This window comes from Rutilus rutilus (genome assembly GCF_951802725.1).
Source record: "Rutilus rutilus genome assembly, chromosome: 4".
NCBI classification, from domain to species: domain Eukaryota; kingdom Metazoa; phylum Chordata; class Actinopteri; order Cypriniformes; family Leuciscidae; genus Rutilus; species Rutilus rutilus.
Window position 1 is genome coordinate 44,825,983 of NC_140212.1, and position 13,216 is coordinate 44,839,198.

General features: G+C 38.3%; 1 protein-coding gene across 1 annotated transcript; it reads right to left on the minus strand.

Annotated features, from left to right (window-relative positions):
- Nucleotides 1-252: 252 nt before the first annotated feature.
- Nucleotides 253-12,795, minus strand: LOC311289090 (neoverrucotoxin subunit beta-like; the record flags this gene model as incomplete). The annotated part of the gene is made up of 3 exons (XM_084406848.1): nt 12,703-12,795; nt 9,976-11,697; nt 253-773 (listed from the first exon to the last, which is right to left on the minus strand). The coding sequence occupies exons 1-3, from the start codon at nt 12,791-12,793 to the stop codon at nt 253-255; spliced, it is 2,334 nt and encodes a 777-aa protein (XP_084262974.1). The 5' UTR covers nt 12,794-12,795.
- Nucleotides 12,796-13,216: the final 421 nt, after the last annotated feature.

The following is a 13,216-nucleotide window of genomic DNA, read 5'->3' on the forward strand; positions in this document are numbered from 1 at the left end:
CACACAAAAAAATCGTGAAATCCTGGAGGGACTGGTTTTAGCTAGACTTAAAAAGTATGTGCTTGTCATTTTGTTTTGACAGCTCTGTGGTTTAAAAATGGCGCCACCGGAAATGCTTCAGGGCCAGACATGCGCAGTAGCATTCCAACGCGTTTGTTATTGTTTACGTCCTTGAAATGGTCTGTAACATCGAACTTTTACTGATTTATCATGCATTATGGGTAGAATCTCTCTACAGTCTGTTCTGATTCATCAACACAGTTTCACTGATGATCTATAATAAACAGTAAACCCAGGATATAGCGTGTCAGTGAATGTGGTCTGGACTGTGTGTATGAGGCTCATTGTGTCAGAGACGCTGTAGAAGGACAGAGTTCCTGCACTGTGATCCACATACACTCCTATTCTCCTGCTGATGGGCTTTACAGGGAGTTTAGTCTCTATGTTATTGTGCCAGAATGAGTAACTGGAGGAAGAGCAGTACAAACTCCAGGACTGATTATTTTCTCCAAACACACACTCATCACCTGATCCCTTCCTCCTGATGCTCTTATATGACACTGATATAAACACATCATCACCACTCCACTCAATCTCCCAGTAACAGCGTCCACACACACTCTCTCTACACAACACCTGAGGACGCACATCAAATCTGTCTGGATGATCAGGATACGGCTGGATTGTGAGAGTGAATTTAATCACTCTGTTCCTCTCAGACAGACAGAGGTGTTTATTCACTGTGTTCAGATCCAGAGTGAACTGACGAGAATCTGATGGAGAGAAAACACCGGAATCAGGAATTATGAATCTGATCATAATAAAAACAAAGTGTTGTGCTTTTTTCAAAATAAAGAAAAATAAACATGATGCGAGTTCTGCCTTCTCTCTGTCAGTGAATTCTGAAACGCGTCCGAAAATGAACTGTAACTCAGCGAATACTCAGTCAAACAGGCATACAGAAACACAGGCATGAAGATTGAATTCTCTTCTTTTAAATTAAAATTTATATATATAAAAAAAAACACATATTCTCAGTTTATGTAATCTGTATGAAAAGAGAGAGATGTCAGTCGTTCTCATCTCAGCTCATTAAGTATTAATGTAACCCCGCCCACGGAGAGTGCGCTATTCAAACGCAAATGATCTGAGGCAATCCATGCAAACGTGTCTGTTTAAAACTTTAAATATGAATCGCGTTTCTGTGTGTGTGAATGAATGAATGCGCTGTTGTGTAGCGACTCCAGTTCGCAAAAAGACTCTTTAAATATGAATCACGTTTTTGTGTGTGGATGAATGAACAGCTTTACCAAACTATATTGCTCGATAGGCCTATGTTACAAACAAAATATGAAAGACAACATTTAGTTGACTAGTTTTGGATAGATTATAAAGTTTTTACTGTAAAATACTGCCACATCAAATAAGCTTATGTTTGCCAATTTCTGCTCATATGTTAACCCTTTAGAACCGGCTGTGTCGTTGACGACACATACCAGCAAGCTGTATTCATTTGACCGTAACTCTTCAACCGTTTGCACTATCAAAACCATTCAAATTGCCCCTGACAGTAGACAATATGCGCTTTTCGGCAATATACAGTAATTTATTACGCTTATTACGGTAATTTCATGCTTTCCATCTGCAAATGACAGCAGTGTGGGATGGAAGGATTTGAACAGAGAGATACGAAGCGTGGCAGGTTAGAGTGTTTTGGATTGCATAAAATAATAAAAGAAACGAACAAATACATGGCGAAAGAAGTGTTAGAAAGCAGAAGAGGGGATTGGGATGATTTTTAATGAAACTTGGGAAGCGGATGGCCGTTATTCTTTCACATATCTTAGCATGTGGTGTGTGCATGTGTAAGTGTGCGTGCCTATGAATGTGTGCATTTGTATGTGTGAAAAAGTGTCCTAAATGAAAACTGTGCAACCCAATGTCACAAAAAAGACTTGTATATATGTATTATAGTTCATTTTTCAACTTTAAAGTGTTAGTTTCTTTCATTCATGATTTTTTTCTGTTTTTTTTTCTAAATAAAAAATCAGTAAATTTATTCTCGTTTTTTTTTTTTTTTTTTTTTTAAATTCTATTTACAAACAATTTAAGATTGCATTGTTTTAGAATTGTACAGTCAATACAGTAGCCAGCACAAATCTCAAACGTGATTTATCATTTACACTATATATTGCTATATTAAGCACCAACACTTCAAAATAATTATATTTGAAACTAGACTTCTTAGTAATTCTAAAAATATTACTATAAATTACAGCAACACCTCCTTTGCCTTTCAGACGAGGTTCATGTTTATAAAAGTAATCTTGTGAGGTGGACTAATTTAATGTTATCGTTTGGTTTTAGCCAAGTTTCTGTCAAACACAGCACATCTAGATTATAATCTGTAATCATATCATTAACAATGAGTGCTTTTGAAGTAAGGGATCTAATATTCAGCAACCCAAGCTTTATTATTTGCACAAATTTGTATTATATCTGATTTTATTTGTTGAACATCAATTACATTTTTACCCTTGAATGGGTTTAGGAGTTTTTTGTATGTCCTAATTCGGGGAACAGACACAGTCTCTATAGCTCCCGTTTTTTAAAACGCTTTCAAACACTTCCGTGTGTTCTCAAACGCTCCCGTGCGTTGATCATTGTAGCCAATCACAGACAAATCTGATGAGCGCGTGAGTACAATGGCCAATCACTGGTGTTTACGATTCGGCTCAACAGCGCTCAAAGCATCACAATTTTTTAATTTTAGCACCGTTTGGTACCGAAGTCGGTACGTTTTGACAATTCTACGGTGATTTGTGTCATTTGTAATATTGCTGTCATGATGCGGTGAACTAATTTATATAGTATATTAAGCTTTTATCTGCTAAAACAGCCTAAAACTCCATTGTTCATTAATAGATCATTTTCAAAGACACAAAACATACTTTTTTGTACATTTGGATAGATGCTAAAACATATAATATGGACGTATCTACAACATTTAAACGTAGCATTATTACGTTTTACAGCTACAAAATGTTAACTATTTAAAAATCTTTCATAGCTTAAAGATATCTGTATAATTTCCCTTTTACATTTTATAGATAAATGTAAGATCTCTTAACCTAAACATACCCATTTTGTACAGAATATAAAAAGAATAAAACGTAATGGACAGAGATGTGTAGGAAAATGACCATTTTAGTAACAATATAGCATTAAAAGGATGTTTTGAGTCGCTAGGTTAGGCCGTTATACCCCTAACCCATAACCATTTCTTCAAACTACGGTACGTTATGAAGAAAACCATAACAGACAGACAAGTAGTCACAATATTTATTTATTGCGAAAATGTCAAAAGCGTCTCCTATTCCCTTTAAAAGCCAGTTGTGAGTGTGTGTGTAATAAGCAGAGTGTACAATGCATTTGCTATTTAAACAATGTGGCACAGGACGTGAAAATGAAAACTGCTTCAGGCTGAGATTAGCAAAAACACTTGCGTTGTGCTTAGCGCTGCATTGTGCCGGGTGTAAGATAGGGCCCGAAGATCGCTGGATAAAGGGCTGAATTTGGATCTGTTTCTTGCAAGCGTATGGATTTAGATCACAACGAGCACATACAATGGATGTCTTTTGTGAATTTATGTTGTGTTCTGGTGTTGTACGAGCGTATGGGACACTCAGAGGGTTCGGTTCAGCACTAGTAGAAATGTTGGTGGGGGTTTTTGAATAGAGAAACTGGAGCAAGAGAGAGTGTCCCAGCAGAAGGGTTTTATTCAGATTAGCATAACGAGAATAGTCACTATACATAACAGAATTACAGTAAATCACGTTATTAAATGTTAAATATGAGGTAGTATCTGTAAACCAAAAGTTCACATTATTTTGGTAAAGAGTCTTCAAGTTGCATTCAAGTATTTAGAATCAAAATATATAGCATAAATAATTTAGCTTTCATATTTAAATTATACTGCAGAACATATTCAACTATACAGAATCAAACTAGCTTCAACATGACTTGACATGGACTTGGGCAGCATGCAATTTACACGAAAATATAATTATTATTCAAATTATTATTTGAACTAGTACAGTTCACGGATGATAGTAACTGAATACACAGAATATTAAAGTTTGAACAGCACAGAATGTAAAACAGATAACTTACTTAATCAATCACTCACGGAAACAACACACATGCAGCAGTCCATTTTGTGCAAGAAAACAAGTCAGTCTCTCCGCCTGTGTATATAGACTGCCCTCTGACACGGGTTCAGAAATGCCCTGACTTGTCCATGCCCGTTCAAACACCAACAAAGTCACATACATAAAGATACCTCCAGGGGGCGTTGTTGGGCTTTCGTACAGGTGTATTTCATGGTTCTATTGTCAACTATTGTTGACAGAAAACGCCTTTTGTTTCTCACGGCAAACAAACTAAATATCACAAAATGGTTAAACAATTAAAGAAATGTTATTCATTTTAAGGTTTTAAAGTGTAGTCTTGTTTAACAACATGTAATAATCCTCTGAAATGAGTTTGCAGCAGACGTCACAAACAGAGCGAAATGTTATTATTTCTTATTAAGTAAATGAGTAAACTGCAATTAATAAATGCGACTGAAAACGTAATTGATAAGACAATTGAATGCAATAGAGTCAAAACATTAATGCCACTATTTTAATATTCATAAATAGGAATAGGTACAAATGTGTATATCAGTTGTTCATACGTAAATATTTTACGTTTTAGTGCTATAAATATGTCAGTATTATACGTTTCTCTGTGTATTAAAAGTACGTGTGGTAGAATACACACGTATTCTCATGAGATCACGTTGCATTGAAGCTCGAATTTGTTGTCATACCTTAATTTATAGATTTTATTTTCCTGTGGTCAGTTCAATTACTTCCTCTATAATGAACTTCTGTATGCTTTGCATTTATTAAGAGTAATTAATGATGATAATTATTAAAGAATATAAATAATGAGATTTGCATTTGTTAAATATATTATTTTTATTAATCATAATCATTTTGTTTTCAGGGATGACTGAGGTCTTTCTACAGTGGGCTTAAGAGTCAACAGTTTTTGTGTGTTAAGTAGATTTTTTTGTGTGTGTTTTGTTTATTATTGTTATTGTTTATTCATTTATTTTATTTGTATGTCAGCTATATTTTTAAATGTCCGATTGGTTTTCCTACAGAGCAATGTACATGTCATTTCAAGGCTTTGTATTGTTTATTGTAAATGTCATATGATTAAGTACATTAGACATCAAATACATAATATACTCTGCGTCTTTAAGGATTATTTGTAACAACATGAACGAAGGAAATAATATGTTCATATATACAGTCAAATGGGAAACACTTTACAACATGTTACAAATTTAATTATAGCCACATCTGTTAGGAAATATGGTTGTCAATACAAACATTAAAGGAGAACTCCGGTCAATTTTAACATTGAGCTCATTTTTTTGTACATTTGGAGTGCTGTCAATACAGAGAACAACGACAAAAATCGGTGTTGCCTACACCGAGTTATTCTATTTTTAAAATTTGCACCCTATTGACTTCAATGGGGCAAGTAGTAAGCCTGCTTTTTAGCCTCTTAACATCCTTTAAGTGTCATTACAAGTGCACAGAAAATGTGAGTGATTCCTTCCGAGTGAACACGAGTGGATCTGACTGCAGTAGATGTTAGAGATATTAATAAAAATGAAGTTAATTCAGCCAGCGCTCATACCTTTGTTTACATCCTGTTTTCGGTGGAAGGCCATAGTAATCGATTGTCGAGTTCACGCGCATAGGTTTAGTACCTATGATCACGCGCGTGAACTCGACAAACAAAGGTATGAGCGCTGGCTGAATTAACTTCATTTTTATTAATATCTCTAACATCTACTGCAGTCAGATCCACTCGTGTTCACTCGGAAGGAATCACTCACATTTTCTGTGCACTTGTAATGACACTTAAAGGATGTTAAGAGGCTAAAAAGCAGGCTTACTACTTGCCCCATTGAAGTCAATAGGGTGCAAATTTTAAAAATAGAATAACTCGGTGTAGGCAACACCGATTTTTGTCGTTGTTCTCTGTATTGACAGCACTCCAAATGTACAAAAAAATGAGCTCAATGTTAAAATTGACCGGAGTTCTCCTTTAACTGTGTGAAGGAAGCAAATATATATATATATATATAGAGAGAGAGAGAGAGAGAGAGAGAGAGAGAGAGAGAGAGAGAGAGAGAGAGAGAGATACAGTGGGTACGGAAAGTATTCAGACCCCCTTAAATTTTTCACTCTTTGTTATATTGCAGCCATTTGCTAAAATCATTTAAGTTCATTTTTTTCCTCATTATTGTACACACAGCACCCCATATTGACAGAAAACCACAGAATTGTTGACATTTTTGCACATTTATTAAAAAAGAAAAACTGAAATATCACATATCACATTCATATATTTAACTCAGGTGCTGTCCATTTCTTCTGATCATCCTTGAGATGGTTCTACACCAGCTGTGTTTGATTATACTGATTGGACTTGATTAGGAAAGCTACACACCTGTCTATATAAGACCTTACAGCTCACAGTGCATGTCAGAGCAAATGAGAATCATGAGGTCAAAGGAACTGCCTGAAGAGCTCAGAGACAGAATTGTGGCAAGGCACAGATCTGGCCAAGGTTAGTGATGGCAAAATGAGGCTTCCTGAACCACTGAGACCTCGCAGCCCATTGCTTCAGCCAAAGGTTCATTACTCGAAGATTCATTCAGCATTGCTCACTAGTGACACCTAGCTTCTGTGCAAAGAAATAGCAGACAAATTAATTAATTCTGGACCAGTGTCCATTACCTGTGTATAATATAAAATATGTATCTTTCTCTGTCTGAATTTACTTGTGCAGTCACACACACAGTTAATTAATTATTCATAAATTGTTTGGATAGTGACAGTATGAACAACAACAGTGACACTGTGTTGAGTGCGTTATGTTGGAGGGAGTGTAATAAAGTAAACTGCAACAGAATAGTCTGGAAGGAAGGATTACAATAGATTTTTATTGAGAAACAGAATTATTTCAAGTGTATTGGGGTTTAGACAATTCCTCTTCTCGGACAAAATCTCTCCAGCCTTGGAAAATATCCTTTCACAAGGAACAGAGGATGCAGGGGAACATAAAAATGCCAGTGCCAGCTGGTATAAATGAGGACACTGATGCATCTTGAGCCCAGACAGGGGAGGATTCCCTCTATCTTGCTGGCTCCATTACCAGGAAAAAGGAAGGTCACAAAAAGCAAACAAATCCAAAAGGGCAATCCAAATCAAAAAGCAGTCCAGTCCAGGTCAAAAAATCCAGAGCAATCCAAATAATCTTATCTAATTAATATGACAAGACTATAATATAGCTACTATAATTAATAATAACAATATACTATAACTATTCTAACGTGATAATGTAATGATATACAGCCCTAACACATATATGACACAATAACGACAATGGCAATGATAGTTATCTAACTCTCTGACTCTCTGACACTTCTACAACTGCTTCTACTACTCCTGACAACACCCACAAGACGGCGCGAGTTTCGAACCGCCTTTTATCCGGAAGCGACACTCGGACCGAACCGATGACGTATCCACACAAACCGAGGCCTCGTTTGTCATTAGTCACGTGATTTTCACGTTAACAACACAAGCCTCGAATCGCGGCTTCATCTGGCATGCCCATTTTTTCTCGACACAAGCTCCGACGCCTCGCTTCAAATGTCACATCACTAGCCAAGGTTACAAAAACATTTCTGCTGCACTTAAGGTTCCTAAGAGCACAGTGGCCTCCATAATCCTTAAATGGAAGACGTTTGGGACGACCAGAACCCTTCCTAGAGCTGGCCGTCCGGCCAAACTGAGCTATCGGGGGAGAAGAGCCTTGGTGAGAGAGGTAAAGAAGAACCCAAAGATCACTGTGGCTGAGCTCCAGAGATGCAGTCGGGAGATGGGAGAAAGCTGTAGTAAGTCAACCATCACTGCAGCAATCCACCAGTCGGGGCTTTATGGCAGAGTGGCCCGACAGAAGCCTCTCCTCAGTGCAAGACACATGAGACCAAGATAGAACTTTTTGGCCTTAATTCTAAGCGGTATGTGTGGAGAAAACCAGGCACTGCTCATCACCTGTCCAATACAGTCTCAACAGTGAAGCATGGTGGTGGCAGCATCATGCTGTGGGGGTGTTTTTCAGCTGCAGGGACAGGACGACTGGTTGCAGTCGAGGGAAAGATGAATGCGGCCAAGTACAGGGATATCCTGGACGAAAACCTTCTCCAGAGTGCTCTGGACCTCAGACTGGGCCGAAGGTTCACCTTCCAACAAGACAATGACCCTAAGCACACAGCTAAAATAACGAATGGCTTCACAACAACTCCGTGACTGTTCTTGAATGGCCCAGCCAGAGCCCTGACTTAAACCCAATTGAGCATCTCTGGAGAGACCTGAAAATGGCTGTCCACCAACGTTTACCATCCAACCTGACAGAACTGGAGAGGATCTGCAAGGAGGAATGGCAGAGGATACTAGTGCTGCACGATTAATCGTATCGCAATCGCAATCGCGATGTCAAGCCTACGCGATTATATGACGCAAAATGCTGCGATTTTATATTAAATAAACAAATTAGCGCTGTTAACGCACTTATTAATGCAAATGCTTTTAAACCATTCATCCGCGATAAGACATAATAGAACGAGCCGCCTGTGAATGTCCTCCTGACACACACACACACACATGTACACACACACACACACACACACACACACACACACAGATAGATAGACGCGCGCCAGTATCAAGTTCTCTTTCGCGGTAGAACGAACAACACACATGCCAAAATGAACGCGCTGCCTGTGAATGCCCTGACTGTGACAGACAGAAAGACTCGCGCTAATATCGTGCGTGCGCACAAAACAGCATGACAGAATACAGTTCTCTTTCGAGCTTGAACGAACAATAACACACACAATTATGCAAAAATGTCTTTTTGTCGAGTGTCTTCATAACATAAGAGTAGTCTTATGATGAACACGAAGAGTTGTGATAACTCGTGAAAGAATGAGGCGCGTGTGAGATCCGCGTCTCTGACAGCGGCTGGTCTTAAAGGGACAGTACAGTAGCCACTAATTACATCTGTCGCTAAAGTTATTATTATTATTATTTTTTTATTTTATTTCTTTTTTATTATTATTTTTTCTTTAACCTAACATGTATGGTTATATGTACTCTTGTATGTAAATTATGTTTTGTTCTTGTTAAAATGCAAAATGCAAAAAAAAAAAAAAAATCTGTCGCTAAAGTTCATCAAAGAACAAAGGGAACAGAGAAAAACACTCACTGCTCTTGACTAAAGAACTTTTTTCTTTAGGCTGATTATCACTAATCTGTCTGTGCATTTATTTTCCTTGAGAACCAAGCAAGTTGACTCATGAAACCATTTGTTTATTATATCGCATATCGCAATCGTAATCGCAATATTGACCTCAATTATCGCAATATGACATTTTCCCCAAATCGTGCAGCCCTAGAGGATACCCAAATCCAGGTGTGAAAAACTTGTTGCATCTTTCCCAAAAAGACTCATGGCTGTTTTAGATCAAAAGGGTGCTTCTACTAAATACTGAGCAAAGGGTCTGAATACTTAGGACCATGTGATATTTCAGTTTTCCTTTTTTAATAAATGTTCAAAAATGTCAACAATTCTGTGTTTTTCTGTCAATATGGGGTGCTGTGTGTACAATAATGAGGAAAAAAATGAACCTAAATGATTTTAGCAAATGGCTGCAATATAACAAAAAGTGAAAAATGTAAGGGGGTCTGAATACTTTCCGTACCCACTGTATATAGATATAGATAAAAAAAAATAATTAAGATAAAGATTAATGCAAAGAAATGTGCATATGACACTCACCTGGAGACTGTATGGGGCCGATAGTGTCACTGGCTTCACTCACTCCCACTTTACCCACTATCCTGTAGCGGATCAAGTACTGCTTTCCAGACTCCAATCCAGTCAGAGTAAAGTCTTCATCAGCGGTGTTTATGATAATCCACTGTTCCTCAGAGCCAGAATCTGCTTTCACCTGCTGGCACTCCACTCTGAACTGCACAGTTTCTCCAGTTGGGGACTTCTGCAGTTTCAAGGACACACTGTCCTTCAGGACCTTCTCCACTTCAGGAGGGGGAGGCTTCGACACAGGCTGGAACTGTGTGTTTGTCAGGTTCCCTGTTTCATACAGATAGATAGAGGAGCCTGGACTGGAGGGATCAGAGGTGACAGAAATAATGAATCGATATCTCTTTTCATCTTTATTAGCCTCTGAAAAAATTCTGAAAAGAGTTAAGTTCTTTCTCATCTTTGACATGACACCAGGATTGTTGTGCCACTGTTCTGATAGTAACGTGCTAGAATATGGTTTCATTCCCTCATCAAGCTCTTTAAACTCGTCAGATTCCAGAAACTTCTTCAGGGTTGAAAGATACGGGTCTTCATACTTCAGAGATGTGAAGGTCAAGCACACCACAACATCAATATTAGGATCAAGGAGGATGGTGTTGAGACGGTTTGAGTCTTCAGTTTTGATTCCCTCCAGTATCTCGGTTTGAGAACTCAAGATGTTAAGTTCAGCCGTTGCATGATCTAACCACTGGTTAAGCATGTCGGCATTAAAGGGGGAGCTGTAGTAGATCTTCAGGATGTCTTCCAATGAATTTTGCTCCATCTCTCCTCCTCGTATAGCAGGCAAGACCTTGGCCACTGCTTTTAGGAATACCATTTTGTAAATGTTAAGAGAGCCCTGAAATAAACAGAGCCTCTCTTTGATGTCTTTGAAAACATTTACCAGAGTTTTTCTGGAGAAGTCGTTGCATGTCCTCTCTACTTCTCCCAGCCCCTCTATTATATCTTCAGTGTTGGAAACCAGATGTGTGGTGATTTCTCTTTCCAACTGAGCAGCTTTTGTATCCAGTAGAGAAAGAGGATAGAGCCAGACTTTTATTGGAACTGCATTCTGTGGATTCTCCTTCAGTATAGTGGGGAGCTTCTTGTACACATCTAGGGCCTCCATGTAAGTGGTGGGGTTCTGACCAAGGCGGAAGTCACCATAAAATGTGCAGGCGATGCTCTCAGCCATATTCTTATGATCTTCTGTCATTTGTAAAGCTCCTTTCCCCTCAATGGAAAATAGAGGAATCTTTTTGACCATGACATTCAGTTCTCCCTCAATCTCCTGCTTTTCTTCGTCTTCTGAAAATGTCCGTTCAAGCACCATGACGGCCTGAGCTCCGTACAGTACAGCCGTGACCACATGAGTTGCAGTTTTCTGGTCAAAGACCTGAGGGTAAGTGATCTGTCCCAGATGGCTCATAGTGAGCTGGTCGAATCTTGTGGTTTCACTGTAATTCATTGTAACTCTGGACTGTTGGTTTGAGGATTTGGTGTCATGCAGGAACTTGGCAGATCCTCCCACCTCCACCAGCCCTCCCAAGAAGCTGGCCTTCAGGGAAGCACTCACATCCAGGAGACTGGACTTACTAGAGAGAGAGTCAGAGCTACTGAACTTCAAATCTGTCATGGGCTTTGGACGGGTGTCCAAATCTTGCTTCAGTGACTTCTTATTCCACAGAGTGACACCTGAAATGAGACATGGCTTTATTTATATAGCACTTTTTACAATACAGATTGTTTCAAAACCGCTTTACAGTGATGACAGGAAAATAATGCAACAAAGTTTGTTTCTAGAAGAAAATAGCACCATCGTCCAGCTTAAAGGGAGACTCCACCGTTTTTTCATATTAAACTATGTCATTCCCTTAACTAAGACGAGTTGATACATACCTCTCTCATCTCAGTGCGTGCACTTAATCGCTCTGGCACGCGGCGACACTCTGATAGCACTTAGCTTAGCCCAGTATATTCAATGGTATCTAACAGCAATGAATTTAGAAGTGACCAAACACATCAATGTTTTTCCTATTTAAAAACAGTTACACGAGTAGTTATACGACCAAGTATGGTGACACAAAATAAAACATGCCGCTTTTCTAAGCGGGTTAAAGAGGATAACTATAATGTATGGCTGAATAGCACTTTTGGGAGTACTTCGAAGTACGTTGATGTGTTTGGTCACTTCTAAATTCATTGCTGTCAGATACCATTGAATATACTGGGCTAAGCTAAGTGCTATCAGAGTGTCACCGCGTGCCAGAGCGATTAAGTGCACGCATTGAGACGAGAGAGGTATGTATCAACTCGTCTTAGTTAAGGGAATGCCATAGTTTAATATGAAAAAACGGTGGAGTATCCCTTTAAGTAAGTTCAGTGATGGTTAATTTTTTGTTGTAAAAAAAATATTAATTTAATTCATTTATATATATATATATAGCCGCTCTGGAAAAAAAATGTGACGTCATCATCCAGCTCAGTTCAGTTCTCATATAATAATGTCAATGCAGGCAGATCAATAATATTATTGAATATTAACGTGTGAGGATGCAATGTACTGTTCAAGTCAACATGCCGATTTTGTATCTAAGACTAGTTGTGTCCTTTCTCTTAAATCTCTAAATTACCACATTGTTGATTCACATTTGGGTGAAAAAGAGAGTAAAAAGCATTTTAGTAGGTACTGTACACCACCTGGAATGAAGGTATCCTTGCGGCAGTCATAAAGCATACCAGGATACAGAGGTCTTCCTAGAGCTGACACTTCAATGGTCTGTGATCCCATGGCTGCAGGAAATAACAATGAACAATGGGGATATTATACATTTGAAGATTAATAATGACTACTTTATCATTCTAAAATTATTTTTACTTGTTACTAATTTCATTAGTTTACAAATAGTTTTAACGTTCCTTAAAATGCTATTTAATTCAGTGTTTAAAAATTCAAAAACCCATTAAGGCATAAATCCTTCCAGCTTCGAACATGCAACCAAATAATCCATTAGTAATGGGACTGGCGGCTCAATCGGACTGAAAAGCCTTCATATCCACACCTTAATCGATCCGACTGAGCTCGGTCTAAATTAAATTTCGATCAGATTGAAAGGGGAGGTTTATTCCTTAAAAATCGAGAGAAGATGTAAACATTCAGTCGTATTGAAACCCGAAACTGAAAGGACTGTGCATCTGTAATGACGTAAAATGG